Consider the following 17681-nt stretch of genomic DNA (forward strand, 5'->3'; position numbering starts at 1 on the left):
CCACAAGTATTTTGTTTTCTGCCCCTTTGGTTTCTTCTGCTTTTGCACTTCTGCAGTGAAAAGGCATGATCCTTTGCAAAAGTAATTTTCTTTCTAAGCTTGTGTTGGGAGTAGTCCCTGAATGGTATTACTGCTACACAGAGTATAATTTGGGGTAAAAAAATGGCTTGGGGGGAGCCATTGCTATCAGCATGCTGTATAGCTGATCTTGATGGTAAGCACAGTCTTAAGTGCTACAGCTGAATCAACGTGGTTAACAGGTTTCTGAATTATAAGATGTTTCCATGTATTATTAGCTGAGAGGTTTCATCCTTTTCCTCTTTAGTTTAACCCATTTGTGTATTTTTGTGTGCATATGGATACTTTAAAATATTGTTTAGGTAGGTATTGCTTTCTCTGTTCAGCACTTTTACTACACACTACAGCATAAGAAGCTGCACATTATATGAGATTCAGACATAAGAATGTCCTGGTTAGGATTTTACATTAAAATGTTTTTTTTGCAGGCCTGTTACAGGGCAAAACTTTCTTACTATGGCTACTGCCCTTAGCACAGAGCAAGAGAATCAGGGTCGGGAAAGTAAAGAAAAGCAACCGTTTTTTTTCTTCACAGATGTGTGCTTGGTAGTGATGGAATCTGATAAAGAGGGGAAAATCTCTTCAAGACCTTCATCTGCTGTCTTTCTCCATAAAAAAACCAAGAAATGCAGCATATCAGCATCTGATCCAGCAGGTATAGTGTTTTAAGGGAATTAGAGGACCAATACAGATCCAAATAGCTGCTAAATGTACTACTTCTGTGCAGATGCTGTTGTTACATAACTTTTCAGCAAGTATTAATTTAGAAAGCACTTAGAAGTCTGGATTCTTTTTATTTTCCTGGGCACGGTTCTTAAAATACATGTGCAGCTTAACAAGTGGTAGGGGGGATGATAAACCTTTAGGCAAATGATTTTTAAGAAAACCAAAATTGCTTCTGACTTTGGAGGTGGTTAGCATTGGGGTGTTGGGGCAGTTCCAAAGAAGATCTTTGAACTGTGCAAAGTGTAATAGTTCAAATTATTAGGTTCTTGAGGAAAACATGAGACTGTGAGTGAATGTAAGAACAGTGATGTTTGGAAATGACAAGGACACTGGCCATAGCTGAATTACAATAATACCAGTAGCCTATTGTAATTGATTACAGGAACTTAAATTTAGGTAAACTTACAAGCAATACAGATACTCTTGGCAAAGAACAAATGGCTGAAGAAGGTCATAGGTACCCCTTCTCGAAGGCTGATTATGAAACAATGCACCCCCACCCCATAATCTCTGTTAAGCAGAACAATGACATTAAGAATCCACTTAACACAAATTGCCATCCATGTATGAAAGTAAACTCAAAATATATAACATGGAGATGAAGATCAAAAGACAGCCATTCTGGGTGTGTCCTTTGAAAAGGTGACTTTGCTAAATTTTGCCTACTAAAAGTAGCCAGGAGGAGGAGAGTTCTTGTAGATGTGTAGAAGGCGGTTCTTCATCCATTCATTTAAGTTGCAGACAGTGACAGCTACAATGTAACAGTAAATGTGTCTAAAAGTGACTGGAGGACGAGGTTCAGTTTGGCATCCTTGATTTTTTGTGAGGGGGAGAATTTGAACAGACCCTCCTACATTCTTCATGGTACTGTCTGAAAATCCACCTTCAATAGAAACAGAATGCCACCTATATTATACTTTGGCAACCTCAGAGCGTTCCCAATATGCCTCTCCTTATTCTGTTTGTCTGACATCTTACAAAGGTTTTTCCAGCTGACAAGTCAGTGCTTCCAAGTAAGCTGGGTTGCCTTGCAGCTGCCATGGAAGTCTGAAGAAGTGGGGACCTAAACAGGACCTAACTTCTGGCAAACCAGTTCACAAGCAGGTTTTCTAGGTTTACTGCATGATGCAGATAAGGAGAAAGGGAAGTGCAGGGACAGGTTTTCAAAACAGACTTCAGTTCAACAGATAGAGCTTTTTCAGTTTTACTAGCTTGCAGTTTCATGAGGAAGATACAGTACCTTACATGTTGCTTACCAATCTGATTTTTTTAAAGAAATTATGCAGAAGCTTGGGGCTTAAGTTTGCTGTTTTTTCCCCCTCTGAGCTGTCAAGATGTTCTTTGTGTAGCCTGCGAAGAAGGAATTTCTGTTGCTGAATTGTCTGATGTTTTTAATTCATTACAGCATGTGTGAGAACTGAACACCTGATCATTTAATGTAGTTTGTAACAGGGAACACCCTCTTCCTCAGAGAATCTTTTATTTTGGTTTAAGAGAGAGCAGTGAAAAGGAAGTGTAAGTGTATCATCCCCTTACAGGTGTGGTCCTCAGGCAGAGAGAGATTAACTGACTCACTAGCAATCATACAGGAAATCTGTGGAAGAAACTGAGTTATAGTATGGATCTCCAGTGCTGCCATTCACTTAAGCTAATTTCAGTGACATCCCTCTCCCCTGGGCGAGTCTTGTAGACTGCACAATACTCAACTTTGTGTGTATCTAAAAAAAAGATAATCTCTGAACCAGTTTAGATTTATCAGTTCCTCTTGACAAATTCAGACTTGTCACCCATAATCACATTTTAATTAACATTTCAGCTCATGCCAGATTAAAAAAAATGAATAAATTAGATGAAAAGTGGACCTTGGTTTTCATTATCTTCACAATTCAGTTCCCAATATTCTTACTCTGCAGTGCTTTTCGTGGAGAGCAAGGAGACTTCTCCTGCTTCTTTCCTCAGCTGACCTGAGAGAGGACTACAACTCTGATTTTAAGGGTGCTAAAAATTGCTTTATAGTTTGCTTTTGATACTCAGTTCTTTAGAAAGTGATAAAGGGATCCTCAAGATCCTCAAGACTTCAGCATAACGATGATATTTTCTCCAGCCATAATTTAGTTTCTGTTCTGACTTATCATCTGTTTGGATGTTTCACTCGTGTTTGGAAAATACTGAAGCGGTCGCAGCAACCCTTGTGGGCCACTTACCTCTTAAATCATAACTTGTGATACTCAGGAAGTTACTGCAAGATAAACAAAGCTACAGGGGTTTACCATCTTCCTATCTTTGTGTTCTGTTTTAGAGAACACTCCAGATGATAGTGGAGCTGCAGAAGCTGAGTCCAGTCAGTGGACATGTAAAGTTTGTTCTTCTGTTTTCCAGGAGCCTCAGCTACTGACAGGTAAGAAGTGTTAGAAATCCATGACAATACTGAGAAGCATCAGGAGAAATCTACTCTTCCAGGGCAGGACACTATGAAACCATAACTTGTCCATGATGGAGTAAGATAAAGGTTTTAATTTTTGTGTTCCTTTAAGAAAAAGGATAGCAGGCAAGGTAAAACAGTGATATTCTGGATATGGCAGTGGTCAGTCTCTGGGCAAACAACTTTGATGTTGAATTTAGAAGAAATAGAACTGTTTTCTAGAAAATGACACGTGAATGTTGAGAGTATCAAGGATGGAGAACTGCAAAAGCAGTGTGTAAGGTCAGTGATCCCAGCTTATACTTAGTGGTATTGTCTTTGTGGTATTACTGAAGGTAATGGAATACATTTTTTTCCTGCATTTCATTTGCAACTTTTTAATGCAGTTTTCAGAAGAACTTGGAATATTTAAAAGTTATGACCATTTGATGAATCGTTTTTGAAAAGGGGACTTAAGCTGCTAAATGACTGAGGCATTTGGAAAAATGTACAGTTATCAGGGGGTGCAATCTTTTTCCAGTGGTATCTAACAAATCCCTTTAAAAATTCTCCCTCTGAGTAATTGTTTCAATGTTTAATAGACTGTACGTTTTTATTTAGGAAGGCATTGTGACTGCTTTTGAAATAATATGAAGTGAGTCCCTGCTAAATGAGGTTAACCTGATAGATAGGCCTCATCTGGATCTATTCCTTTGAGTGTTTCATGACAGTTCCTGTCCTCCTTACTCTCTTCTTCTTTCCCATCCACCCAGAGCACTTGCTGAGTCACCTGGAGCAAGCTAAAGGTGCCCCCCAAACCAGCCCAAATGAGGCTGTTGCAGAGAAAGCAGCAGAGGCTTCCCCTCTGGATCAGCCAGTGATCTGTGATGCAGCCAGCGTGAGCACGGACTCCAGGAGGAAGGCCAGGCGGGGGAGAAAGCCCAAACCAGCAAAAGCAGAAACACCCGTGGTTGTTGTTGAGGTGAAAGATTCTGCAGGTAAAACAAAGCTTAAGAAAATGCTAAGGATATATCCCCTTGTATGTCCGTGTTGATGCCTTCTCAGAACGGCCTAAAATGTATCACAGGAGCAAGATGGAGGTTTTCAGTTTGCTGAGGAAGATGATCTACAAACTTTGCGAATTATCTCTGAGCTCCTTTTCTACAGTAAATATTGCAGTGCCTACACCTAGATTACCTGCATTTTTCTCTGACAGTTTCAGTAATAGAGAGGTCCAGAGAAACACAGGCTAGTAGTTAAAGACCTGCCTAACTTTCTGCAAGGAATAACAGGAGAGAAAGCATTCTCTCTCTCAAGAGTAGATAATCTGTCTCTTCACCCTTAAAGTTTGTTCGTGAAAGGGGCCTCTTTCAGGGGCCTTGCCTTCTTTAAAGGAAGTTGTAGTAGGAAAGCTCATGATGCATAGTCAACTGTCAACTACTACTGACATAGTAGTAGGTTAGAAAGTTAGGAAATCACACTTTTGTAAGAGAACGTGGCTGCATCTTGCTTGTAATACAGTAGCCACTTTATCTTGCAATATCTTGCTACTCATTTGCAATCCGTTATTTGTCATGGACAAATAATATTTTTATTGCCACATCCTATAACAAAGAGCAAATCCCTGCATTTGAGGTTTTATTTCCAGCTGTCCACATTAACACTGTCATTTTTATTATGTTTTTACAGCTGAACGTATAGCTGAGGTTGTAATTGAGGTCCCACCAGAAGAGGCAGCCCTGCCTTCAGCTACAGAAGAGAGAATTACAGATCTGGTTATAGGAAAGGTGCCCAGCACCACAAATAGCATCAGTTCAGTGACAACGTAAGTGCTCTGGGATGCAAAGTTACCTCTTATGCATAATTCAGATTTTATAGCACGCAACAGCTCTGCTTAACTTATGGGCCCACAGATGCTCTTTTTTATTGGTGTAAAGTTGTGTGATGCTGCTGTGAGAGCTCACCTTGAGTGCCACAAAGATGGCTGTGCACTGGAGGATGGTGCACAGATGGTGAGATGTTTAGTGGTAGAAATTTGGAGCATAAGCCACGAGAATTTAATTTTTCATCATATTACTGCTTTTATTCAGTGGGATTCCAAGAGACTCGTGCAGGTGCAAAGTGAAATGTTGCTCCTACTGAACGTTAGTGATAAAACAAGCAGAGATTTTTGCTCAAAAACTATGCTAACCATTATTATTGAGTCTTGTCATTTTAATTCATGAATGATTTCACGTTGATTTGTGCATGTGATACTTCAGATCTAGAGCAGTGGGAGGGGAAAACTGGTATTACAGAGCCTTAAATACAGAGAGTCTTCAATAAAACTTAATAAATCTAGACTCTTTTATGTCTTTCTGTGTCCTTAAAATTGGCTTTTTGAATTATTTTTTGAATAGTAAAGCACTTGATGTTTCAAAATAAGCTAGTAATGGTTTATATTGAAGTTCTTAGCATAGACAGAGCCATCAAAAGTGCATTCTGGCATGTGATTGTGCTGGGAAACAGAACAGTATTGCTTTTTGGCATCCTGCTGCCCTCTTACCCCATTTCCTTTTTGCATGTGAACTGCCAAGCTCTCTAAGCTGAAGTAGCACTAATCTCTCAGAGTATAAGCAGAACCAATCTTTTGTGTTCCTCTGAGGGGCCTGCAGAGAGAATCTCTGAGGCTGCTGGCTGCTGCTTTTTTTCCTCATTTGTGTTGGGTAAAGACAATTTGGAGTGAGGTGCTCTCTGATATCTGCTGCTTCCAGGGGGAGGCCAGGAGGACACCTTGGCAATGAGGAAGCTCCAGGCCTCCCTCTCCTGCCACAAGCTGAGCATAACACTCCTGTAGCTTTTGCCAGCTGGTGGGACTCTTTCTTGCAACCCGTGGGATACCTTTCAGTCCCTGCCTTTCTTTCTCTAATCCAGTAGGTTTGCTCATCACCAAAACACCATGTCCCTCAAAAGAAGTTTAATTCTCTCCAGTAGACATGGTATACGGCGGAAGCTGATAAAACAACTTGGGGAGCACAAGCGAGTCTATCAATGCAGTATCTGCAGTAAGATCTTCCAGAATAGCAGCAACCTCAGCAGGCACATCCGATCTCATGGTGGGTTTACTTTTGCCTTGCTTGCCTATTGATTTTGTCTCTCACTGGTTTCACCTTTGAATAATAGAGCTAGGCTATTTTGAGATGTTGGGATACAAAATTTTGAGGTTTTTTTTTCTTCTTCTTCTTTCTTTAACTCTCTCTAGGAAGCTCTTTTAGTTATGTTGACCAAAGTTAAAGCTGAAGTCTGAGTGTTTAAAATTTGAATTTAGGTGCGTATTTTAAAAGTGGACGAAGGGTGTGATGGATTTTTCCAAAACTATTCTTCCCTTTAAATATATGCATATGTATCATCCCCAGCCTTCACAGGCATATTTGTATAATTACTGTGTAGATGTCAGCTGAGTGCTTTTTAGCTTGTGATCTGCAGTTGTAGGGGTCCATGACCTACTTCTAAGCATTCCAAGAGAAATAGTCACTGATTATTTCCCAAGGATGGGGGAATGTAATAAAATTATTGTCAAAATTGTTGGAAAAAGTTAGAATCCACTGTTTGGATCTCTTGAATGAATAAGGCTTCTCATCACTGGCCTGTTTGTTTGCAATTGCTTGTGCTTTGGTTTCCTCTGTATTGCCTAGAGTTGATTATTATCACACTTTCTTTTTTTTTAATTTTGTCTTGATTGATCCCCTCAGGTGACAAACTATTTAAATGTGAGGAATGTGCAAAGCTGTTCAGCCGTAAAGAGAGCTTGAAGCAGCATGTTTCATACAAGCACAGCAGGAACGAAGTGAGTGGAAATGACTAATGGGCTCTTTTGAGGTTAGGTGAAAATGCATGGTGAGCTTCCAGGTGCTAGCTGGGGAGCTTGGCTCAATTACATTTGAGCAGATAGCCATGTGGATAAGTGAGACAAGACTGATGGGGAGAGGTAACATCTTCTCTTAGAACAGCTGGTGATTTTTCAAAGTGTGGAAATCCTTCTGAGCATACAAATCCTTTTTTGTACTGAATTTTCTATTGAAAGTTATTTTCGACATCAGTTACAGCAAGACAAGCTGGAGTCAGCTGGACTTGCATGATCTAGAGGTGAGATCTGACTTCAGTTTGTGGTACTAAATAGAACTGTTCTGGTCTTATTTGCTTGTCCTGTTTCATTTATCCTCACCTATAGTGCCATTTACTGTGTGAGCTCTCTGGGTAAAGGCTGTGTCATTGAGGACTACACACATATTTGTAAACCTACAGTGTTGACAGCAGCAGCACCACTCCTGTTGATGAGGGCCTTTCAGTGCTGCTGCCACCATATAAATATTAAACATAGCTGTAGTTGGGCCTCATGAGTAGTATTTCCAGTGCTGCTCAGCATCAAGGTTCTAATCTCTCAGATTGCTGGTGTCTGTTCTGGAGCTGGAGGATGAGTCGGATTACGTCTTGCTTTTCAAAAATTCTGTGTCCCTGTTGGACCTGGAGTTACAAGGAAGACTATTACATGCACACAGGTGCATAGTATACTTTTTTTTTTATATATATATAGAGAGCTCAGATGTAGGAACATGGGTGACAGGATGATACAGCATCAGAATTTTGCATCGGTGTGTATCTGTATGTTGTGAAGAAGGAAAAAAACTTGGAAAAGACAGAAAACAAAAAGTAGTTAAGAGTTAGAACTTCTCTATCAGATGTGACTTGTCTTTTTCCCCTCTTAAAAACTTACTGTTTGCAATCCTCAGGTTGACAGTGAGTACAGATACAAGTGCACCACATGTGAAAAGGCCTTTCGGATAGAGAGTGCTCTGGAATTCCACAACTGTAGGACAGGTGAGAGTGGCTGTTCTCCTTCCTGTCATCTCCAGTGCATTTTGTGAGGATGTTCCAAATCCATCCACCATACTATCTACAAAATGGGGAGAGTAGTCAATTAGATTTTTGCCATCACTCCTTCCCCACTTCATCAAAAATGCTTTTGTTATGATAAGCAAAGTATAGCCAGTAATCTGTAAAGCGACACATCCACTCCTGTATTGTTCTTTTTAGTATTTCCTGCTCACCTGTCTAATATCCTCACTGGTATTTAATTTGTATGTTCACAAATACTCTGTCACTGTCTCTCTTCAGCTTTCTTTCTAAGTAACTAAATTCCACCTAATTTCTCTGAAATACAGGAACTGGAAAGGGGAACAATACTTTTGATAGTCTGAAGTTTTCTTCTGCTTTCTCACACTTTCTTTGAGCTTGCAGCAGTCTCTCTCAGTTTCTTTCCTGGTATCACTAGAACCTGTCCATTTCTCCCATAGCTGTCTCTTGTGGTTACTTATATCCTTTATGCCAAGTGATCTTATGGTTAGGAAATGACACCCTGATTACTGCTGGGGACCTCTGATAACTCTCATTCCCGAATCACCTGGGTAGTTGCCCCTTGCAGCACCATTTAATGTAGGTTTGCCTTTCAGAGGGTGCAGCTTGTATAAAACCTCAGCCTTCTGAAGAATGGCAAGTAATGCCAACTGGCCTCAGTAGTGTTTATTCAAAGACAGCAGCTCATTTTTTTGAGTTGACTGTTACCAACATGAGCAGCAGTTTTTACTCTTCAGTGCAAACTCCTCTTTGTGATTGCTGCAGCACTGGCAGATTCCATCTACAGGACTGTGCTGCCATGTTACAATGGAACTCTCAACTACTGAATAAAAAACAAATTCTGCATAGGCCTTTTGTCATGTAATAATCTATTTTTTCAATTTTATTCTTTCTTCTTATATTCTATACTGGCTGGTGTTAGGAACCAGATCCAGCAGAAGTATTGCAGTGCTTAGACACAGGTGTTCATGTGATGCTGCGTTGCTATATGTGGAGTGATTTTACCAACATTGAAAACTTGAATCAACTGCAACAGAATCCACTCCAAACAGAATTTTAATATATGCTAGATCACAGCATACATTGGAAACAGCCTATGTGAGGAAGATATGATGCTAGCTTCTGTGTTCAAGTTAGCATAAAATATATTTATTGCCTTTGAAGAAATGTCCTCCAGTGCATTCCAGTGATATTTAACCTGGTAGGCAGTAAATACAAACTCAGTCAGTTGTTTGATGTTTAACTACCTTTTCCATGGGCAGACAAATTGTGAAGTGCTTTTGCATTTCCATCTTCAATCCATATAATGATGATGTGTTAAATAAATGAATCCATAAATGATGATATGTTAAAACTCAAGTCTTAACGAAAGGACTGTTTATCTCACAAACATACAAAACCTGTTTTCATCAGTAAAGGGCTGCATAGTTTCTTTTGCTTACAGATGACAAGACATTCCAGTGTGAGATGTGTTTCAGATTCTTTTCTACAAACAGTAACCTTTCAAAACACAAGAAAAAGCATGGGGATAAGAAGTTTGCATGTGAAATTTGCAATAAGATGTTCTATCGAAATGATGTCATGCTAGACCATCAAAGACGACACTTGGAAGGTAAGTATACTGCAGGTTAACCTAATTATTACTCTTCAAACAGTAGAACTGGGAAGGTCAAGGAAAGGATTGCACATTAGATTCTTCTGGATGGTAGCTGCCATTTTTTTGACAGTTACCTGATCTGGAGTAGGAGGTTTCAGCAAAATGTGTTCTTTTTTATAAATAATAGGAACAAATCCTATCGGGAAGATGTCTAATTCTATGAAAAACTTCCTAGGAGATGCACATACTCTGTTTTTGTTTGTTTTCAGCCTCACTGTATTGGATCCAATATTAATACCAGTCATGTGAAAGCTGATTGGCTCATTATGCAGTGGTTTAGAGTAGCTGGTTTTAATACCTTTTTCTTTCTTTGGATTCTGTTCCTTTTTTTTAATGCATTGTAACTTGAAAATTTAGGAGCAGTATGTAAAAATGGTATAAATGGAATGTTGTGTGACATTATTTTTCAAAATCTTGACAATACATGAAAATGAGGTTATAAGACTTTACAGTTCAAAATCTCAAACACGTAAGGAAGTTACAGGTACTCAAAAACCCTAGAAAAACTTGGGTGATGGTAAATTGCTGAAGTAGATATTAAAATTTTTCTAGTGTTCTGAATGATAAAACCAAAACCATTATTTTTTTTAGAAAAGCAGCCAGATTGTCTTCTTTGGTACTTTGGACATAGTCAACTGTCACTGTGTGCTCTTGTGATTCAGACCTTTGTGCCATGAGTTAGAAGACAACAAGAGGATGAGGGTTTGAATGGCAATGTCAGGGCATCTTATGTTTAGCTGTCACAGAACACTAGCAGCCCACTTCCCCTCTGAAAGCAGGAGAAAAAGAGGACTTCTTCTAGAGGACTAACCCTAATCCTTACTGAGCAATAAAGGAGATGCTGGGTTGGTTCCTTCTCTGCTTAGAGACTTTGAGGACAAATTTCTGGGCCAGATCCCTGCTCAAAGTGCCAAGGCCTCCTAGATTTTTCTGTTTTCAGACACATTACAGTTGATTTAATAACCATTGAGCCACAATATATCACCTTGGAAGTTTGCTTTTATGTTCTAAGACACCATTTTAATTTAGAAATTATCCTTTTGTTAGCAATTAAATTCTGCATTGAGGCTCTTCCCAGTGTTTCACTCTTCTTTACAGTATTCACCTGAAAGGTCACACAGATTGGAGTAGAAAACCATGGTGGGTTTTTTTGTTTTGGTTTGGTTTGTTTTTTTTGATGGGGACTGTTCTGTTAAGGGGTAAGGCGTGTGAAAAGAGAAGACTTTGAGCACAGCACAGAAACCATGGTTCGCTACAAGAAGGAGCCTTCAGGATGCCCCGTGTGTGGGAAGGTAGGTGTCTTTGCCAGCATGTGCCACGTAAAGTTCTGCATTGTAGCTTCAAGGGTACTCAGCCCTGAGCCTCCAGATGTGTTGCCGTGCCATAACAATTTACCACCTCTGTGTTAAACCCACCTGAATAGGCACACAGCCTGCCAAGAAGTTGAGGGGCATGACTTGCATTAGATATGTGCTGAGTCAGATTGCCTTGCAGCTCAGAGGGGCACGTGGTCAGTTACCAGCAGGCCCTGCCACCCAAGCAAGGTGTTAACTCTGTAAGCTGCCTCAGCTCCATTATATATCCAAGCCCACTATGGCCATGGATGGTGGGAACTGTGCAGGCAAAGATAAGAAAAAAACTGAAGTTCAGATTAGGCTTCCAGGACATGAAGCACGATGTGGAGTGTAGTGAAGCTGCTGTGTCTGTCAGTGAAATCTCATGGCTTATGTTACTCAGAGTGAAGTTTTTCTGCCAGAATGTAAACAGCTGGAGTTGACTATGTGCATTGGGAATGATTTTCTATTAGAATTCAAAGTGAATTCATTGTGTAGTCATGGCACCATTGCATTTGGGTGTTTAACACTCATGAGCTGCAGTTTCTTTTATAAATGTCTATAGTCATTCATGGTGCAAGATACACTCAAGCAACTCCTAAGCTTTGGTTTTGATACTTGGAATATGTTACGTATCAATGAAGGTAGTTTTTGTGGATGTGTTTTTATAGATAGAGGCAACATTCTTGATTCAGAAGATTTAAATGCTTCCAAATCTACCCTACATAATTGTGCCACAGCTTTCTTTTTTCACATTCACCTCACGTTCACTGGATGGCCAGTTTCACTAAGTTCCTTGGAACTGCATGCATGTATTTTGCTTCGGCAGCAGTTTCTGAGATAGTCTGCTGGCTGCATAACAGGAGCTCTTACATCTTTCTTGCCAGAATGAATAAAATAAGACAATAAATATGTTCTGTACTATCCACTGGATAACTTGCAAGGAGTTCTAGCCCTGCTGGACATAATTTAAAAAAGCCTGCCTTCCTTCTTTTCTTTAGATATTTTCATGTAGGAGCAATATGAACAAACACCTTTTAACACACGGAGACAAGAAATACACTTGTGAAATCTGTGGACGGAAATTTTTCAGAGTGGATGTGTTGAGAGATCATATTCATGTCCATTTTAAGGTACTGTGTTAAGGATTTACTAGAAAAGCCATATTTCTTAGCAGGCATTATTAAACATATGAATACATGTATTGAGACTTACAGGCATGGTCGTGCTGCCAGTAAAGCACTGTTACCAACACTGTTCTGAACATTATGGAAAAAACACCTGGGTTAATCACAGAGGTTGCTCAGTTTAAAGCAGAGAGAATAACAACGGAAAGGCTCCAAACAGATGTATTGTTCCATCTGTAGTTTGGTTGGGCTGAAGGGATCTTGTTATCCCCTCTCTCTGAATGAAAAAAAAAACAAACTAAGAAAACTAATTGCTCCTGCCATTGCTGTGCCAGTCTTGTATTTGCCAGCATGACTGCCTTTCTGTTGAGTTCCTCACCTGCTTTTGCCAAAATGTTCTAAATCAGAAAAACAACCCTATTAATAGTGTGCTTAATTAGAGAGTGTGTTTTGACCTAACTAGGTTAACACTGAATTGAAAGGAATTGAAAGGAATTGTATCACTCTGTGGTGGTCATAAAGATGGATGTTATACTGTACCAGTTAAGTCTTTGTTTACATTTAGTTTCTTTTATACACAAAATATTGATTATTATCTGTTTGGTTAAACAATTGTTCTTTGTTTAGTCATGGATGGAGGAAAGTGGTTTACCTGAACAGAGTGAAGCAGGGGGATATTTTAAATACATGTTACAGCAATTGTTAACACAAGGCAGTCTGCATGTCATAAAAAGCTGACTAGATGTTACCTTTTGAAACAGCAGAATAACCAGAATATTGTTTCCCAACACAGGACATAGCACTAATGGATGATCACCAGAGGGAAGAGTTCATTGGTAAAATTGGAATCTCATCAGAGGAAAATGATGACAACTCTGATGGAAGTGCAGATTCTGAGCCTCACAAGTATAGCTGCAAAAGGTGCCAGGTAGCTTTAAATACTTTTCAATTAATTTGTTTTGGATGGGGTGAGGGACAGATATGTCTATAAATGATCCAGAATTCTAAATAACATTAAGGATTCACTAAGGATACTACAGGTAGGCTGTCTTCTGCAGTGCTTTCTACCTCTAATCTGCGAAGTGATTCTATTCCATAAGACTTTAGATGGTAGTGTGTAGGTTGAATGCTGAACATTTGAAAAATACATGTACGTACTCTTACCTGTGTGCAAGGAAGCAAGCAAGCAAAACTGGAGGAAAAAACAATAAAGGAACTTTCAAATCATAGAATTGCAGAATGGCCAGGGTTGGAAGGGACCTTAAAGATCACCTAGTTTGAACTGCCCTGCATGGGCAAGGACACTTCCCACTAGATCAGGTTGCTCAAGGCATCATCCAACCTGGCCTTGGACACGTCGAGGGAGGGGGCAGCCACAGCTTCCCTGGGCAACCTATTTCAGCATCTCACCACCATCACAGTAAAGAATTTTTTCCTAATGTCTAATCTAATATCTCCCTTCTTCAAGTTTTAAACCATTGCCTCATGTCCTCCTGCTACACACTGGTACAAAAAGCCTTACCCCAGCTTTCTTGTAGGCCCCCTTCAGGTATTGGAAAGCCACTACAAGGTCCTGTAGGCTGAACAACCCCAACTTCCTCAGCCTGTCTTTATAGGAGTGGTGCTCCAGCCCTCTGATCGTTTTTGTGGCTCTCCTCTGGACATGTTCCAGGAGCTCTATGTCCTGGGGAGTTGGGGACTCCAGACCTGGACACAGTACTCCAGGTCTCACAAGAGCGGAGTAGAGGGGGGGAATCATCTCCCTCGACCGACTGTCGACCCCACGTCCTTCTCCTCAGGGCTGCCCTCAATCCTTTCTCCTCCCAACCTGTATTCATGCATGGGATTGCCTCCACCCAGGTGCAGAACCTTGCACTTGGCCTTGTTGAACTTCATGCAGTTTGCACAAGCCCACTTCTTGAGCTTGTCAGGGTCCCTCTGGATGGCATCCCTGCCCTCCAGTGTGTTGACTTCTCCACACAGCTTGGTGATGTCAGCAAACCTGCTGAGGGTACACTTGTCCTTGCCATAGTAACCCTTGAGAACTGTCACTTATCATATGAGTCACATGTCTCCATTTGGACACTAAGCCATTGATCAGAACTCTTTGGGTGAATTGGACATAATACTCCAGGTGGGGTCTCACAGGAGCAGAGGGAGAGAATGACGTCCCTTGACTTGCTGCCCATGCTTCTTTTGATGCAGCCTAGGACACAGTTGACTTTCTGGGCTGGAAGCACACGTTGCTGGCTCATGTTGAGCTTCTCATCAGCCAGCACTCCCAAGTCTTTTTCCTCAGGACTGTTCTCAGTCCATTCTTCACCTTATAATTGTGCTCAGTATTGCTCTGACCCAAGTGCAGCACTTTGTACTTACCCTTGTTGAACTTCATCTGCCGGTGCATGTGCTCAGACATGACAGGGTTGCTCTGGATGGCCTTCCTTCCCCCTAGTGTGTTGGCCACACTACACAGCTTGGTGTTGTCAGAAAATGTGCTGAGGGTGCACTCAAAATTACCATCTATGTCACCAACAAAGATGTTAACCAACACCAGTCCCAGTACTAACCCCTGGGGAAGAACACTTGTCACTGCTCTCCATTTGCACTCTTGGTCCTCTCCTAGTGCAGTGTAAGAAGCAGAGGCACCATCTCAAGCTGGTTTTCAAAGTGAATTGAGTGTTGTCCTGTAGCAATGTGCTTGTAGTGGCCAAAGAGGTCCAGCCCTAATTCCAGCTTTGACAGGGATTTTTTCATCTAGTGATACACAGGTCAATTGTATCTACTACCTCTGAGAGTAGATCCTGGTAATATGTTACTAGATCATAGCTGTTCCCGAGAAATGTTTCGCTTTTTCATTCACTATTGTTTTCATTTCACAGCTGACTTTTGGCAGAGGGAAGGAGTACCTGAAGCACATCATGGAGGTGCACAAGGAGAAAGGCTATGGCTGCAGCATTTGTAACCGGCGCTTTGCCTTGAAGGCAACTTACCATGCCCACATGGTCATTCATCGGGAGAACCTGCCTGATCCTAATGCCCAGAAGTAAGATGATGTGTTGGGCTGATAAGAGGAGCTATCTTCTTGAAGTTACTTCTGATGCTTTTGCAGAATTGAGCTGTACTAAAATCTCTGAAACATATAATGGGTGTTGAAATGTTTATTAAAAGCTTGGCGTCTGTATGACTAAGGATTCACTGCACACATGCTTAGTCAGCAGCCTCCTAGTTTGGGCTTTGTAAAGTATACATCTATGATTTTGCTAAATATTTTTTTAAAACTATGGTTTGAGCATATAGCAATACCAAACTACTCCAAGCTTGCTGTGAACTCATGAGTTTCTTAAGGCTCATTTTAAAAATGCATTTGTTTCAAAGAATTTTTATAGTAATTAGTATTACCAAATGAAGTACAGCTGCTGACAGAGATGCCTAAAATCCACCTCTGTCTCAAGAAAAGAATGAAGGTTTTTGGTCTCTGGTTTCAGATACATCCATCCATGTGAAATCTGTGGAAGGATTTTTAACAGTATAGGAAATCTGGAAAGACATAAGCTTATACACACAGGTAAAAATGTTGTGGTTTTTTATTATTACAATTATTTAAAAGAAATTTTTAATGCCAGTCCCTGCCTTACTTTTTTCAGGAGGAAATAAATTATGGGTTTTTACTGGAGGTTACAATATGATAAATGTTGTACTTATGCTTTTAGGGCAAACCAGTTTTCTAAACCAGATAGTATTAATGAAGATATTTCATCTAGGCACACAATCCAAATTCCTATTTAATATGATGCAGGATTCACCTGCTAAAAATCCTAATTCTGTATTCTGATCTTCCCCGAATTCTTATCTATGCCACCTTCTCATCATTACACAGGCTGAAAACTGCTATTGCAAAATCATTTGTAACAGCTCATTATTATTTCATGCTATTCAGTATTTTCCTACCTCAGTCTTTATATTCTTTTTTTTTTTCAGATCTCATAGAAAAGTTCAGCTTTTATCTCTCTCTCCAAAGTCTTCTAATTTAGTTTGGGCTACAATATGCATGAAATACATGGTTGACAACACAGGTGGACTGTTGTCCTCTAATTCACCAGTTTAGTCAGGTTTTAGGAGATGCACATTTTTCATTAACATTTTTTTTTTGTTTATGTTGTCTTTTAAATTTATTTTTAAGGTGTAAAAAGTCATGCTTGTGAGCAATGTGGCAAATCATTTGCTAGAAAAGACATGTTAAAAGAACATATGCGAGTCCATGATAATATCCGAGAATACTTGTGTGCAGAATGTGGCAAAGGTATGTGTAATGCCTTGTTTTCCATTAATTGTGATACTAAATAGCAGGTGAATATTGGAATTAAAACTACCATTCTTAGAATATTGGGAAGGTCCTTGGTATTTTAAATCCTGCATTTCTGAGAGGTAGAAACAGGAGCCTTATGGATACATAAACTACCCCTAATTTTATACAGTTTGGCTTCATGGCTTGTGAAACAGTGGTTGTAATAAAATTTGCTTCTGTCAGATTAAGGAGTGCTTGCCTGACTGAGTTCCACTGCATTTGCAACACAAAAGTGAATACAATTTATTTTTTTTTCATTGTAGTCTGTTTTCAAGCTTAAGGAATAGAGTAATTACTCTCTGAAAGAGCCTTAAGAGTCAAAATTGCTTCGACTTCTTGAATTATGTTATAACTTGAACAACTCTGAGCTGTTATTTTAGTGGAAGGCAGTAAGTCAGTCTGACATCTTTAATGATGTTTTTGTCTTCGCTTGTTCCTGCTGTTTTGCTGCTTCTTCAGTGGCTACGCAGATGTTTTCCAGACCTCTTGCCTGGAATTAAAATAGTAATGACAATGTGCACTGCTACCTAAAAAATTAAAAATATGCAATTGTGGACACACTGCAAACATGATCCGAGAGCTCTTGGCTAACAACGTGATCATCCTGAGTTTTCCTCTGAAGATGGGAGCAATGGGCTAATTGTCATGCTGTCCCTTTTGTCTGACAGGAATGAAGACAAAACATGCTCTTCGTCACCACATGAAACTTCACAAAGGGATTAAAGAATATGAGTGCAAGGAATGTCACCGAAAATTTGCACAGAAAGTCAACATGCTGAAGCATTACAAAAGACACACGGGTGAGGTCTCCACAGATGTGCAAAAGTTGCACTACATCTTCTAAATGCTCCCTAAGAGAACTTAGTTTATTAACTTAGTAAAAATATATACATGTTCTGCCTTTTGAAAATGGAAGTTTTGTCCTCTGGTCAGCCAACACCACCTGTTATACAGTTAAGATATGTAGTTTAGTTGATTTCATGTTGTGCTTTTTTAAGAGAGGTTGTTTTGGTCTAGGGAAGGTCTGGAGTGTTGGTTTTAAATTAGTCTTCATGTTCTCATTTCCCAAAAGATAATTTTACTTCTCATATCAATTTCTTTTAGATTCATTTTCTACCAC

General features: G+C 39.9%; 1 protein-coding gene across 6 annotated transcripts in view; it reads left to right on the forward strand.

The window, feature by feature from the left end:
• The window catches only part of PRDM15 (PR/SET domain 15), a 37737-nt gene that overhangs the window by 12507 nt on the left and 7549 nt on the right, over window positions 1–17681 (forward strand). For 3 of the 6 annotated variants that reach the window (XM_071752612.1, XM_071752621.1, XM_071752657.1), the window contains 15 exons: window positions 614–733; window positions 3104–3202; window positions 3979–4203; window positions 4895–5030; window positions 6119–6300; window positions 6937–7031; window positions 7975–8062; window positions 9543–9710; window positions 10953–11047; window positions 12091–12222; window positions 13010–13144; window positions 15096–15259; window positions 15702–15781; window positions 16397–16516; window positions 17230–17361. In XM_071752612.1, the coding sequence (XP_071608713.1) occupies window positions 614–733; window positions 3104–3202; window positions 3979–4203; window positions 4895–5030; window positions 6119–6300; window positions 6937–7031; window positions 7975–8062; window positions 9543–9710; window positions 10953–11047; window positions 12091–12222; window positions 13010–13144; window positions 15096–15259; window positions 15702–15781; window positions 16397–16516; window positions 17230–17361 (1971 nt within the window). The remainder of the gene's footprint in view (window positions 1–613; window positions 734–3103; window positions 3203–3978; window positions 4204–4894; window positions 5031–6118; window positions 6301–6936; window positions 7032–7974; window positions 8063–9542; window positions 9711–10952; window positions 11048–12090; window positions 12223–13009; window positions 13145–15095; window positions 15260–15701; window positions 15782–16396; window positions 16517–17229; window positions 17362–17681) is intronic. The other 3 variants (XM_071752632.1, XM_071752639.1, XM_071752648.1) reach the window with 3 other exon arrangements.

Source organism: Heliangelus exortis, chromosome 1, assembly GCF_036169615.1.
Source record: "Heliangelus exortis chromosome 1, bHelExo1.hap1, whole genome shotgun sequence".
Lineage (NCBI taxonomy): Eukaryota > Metazoa > Chordata > Aves > Apodiformes > Trochilidae > Heliangelus > Heliangelus exortis.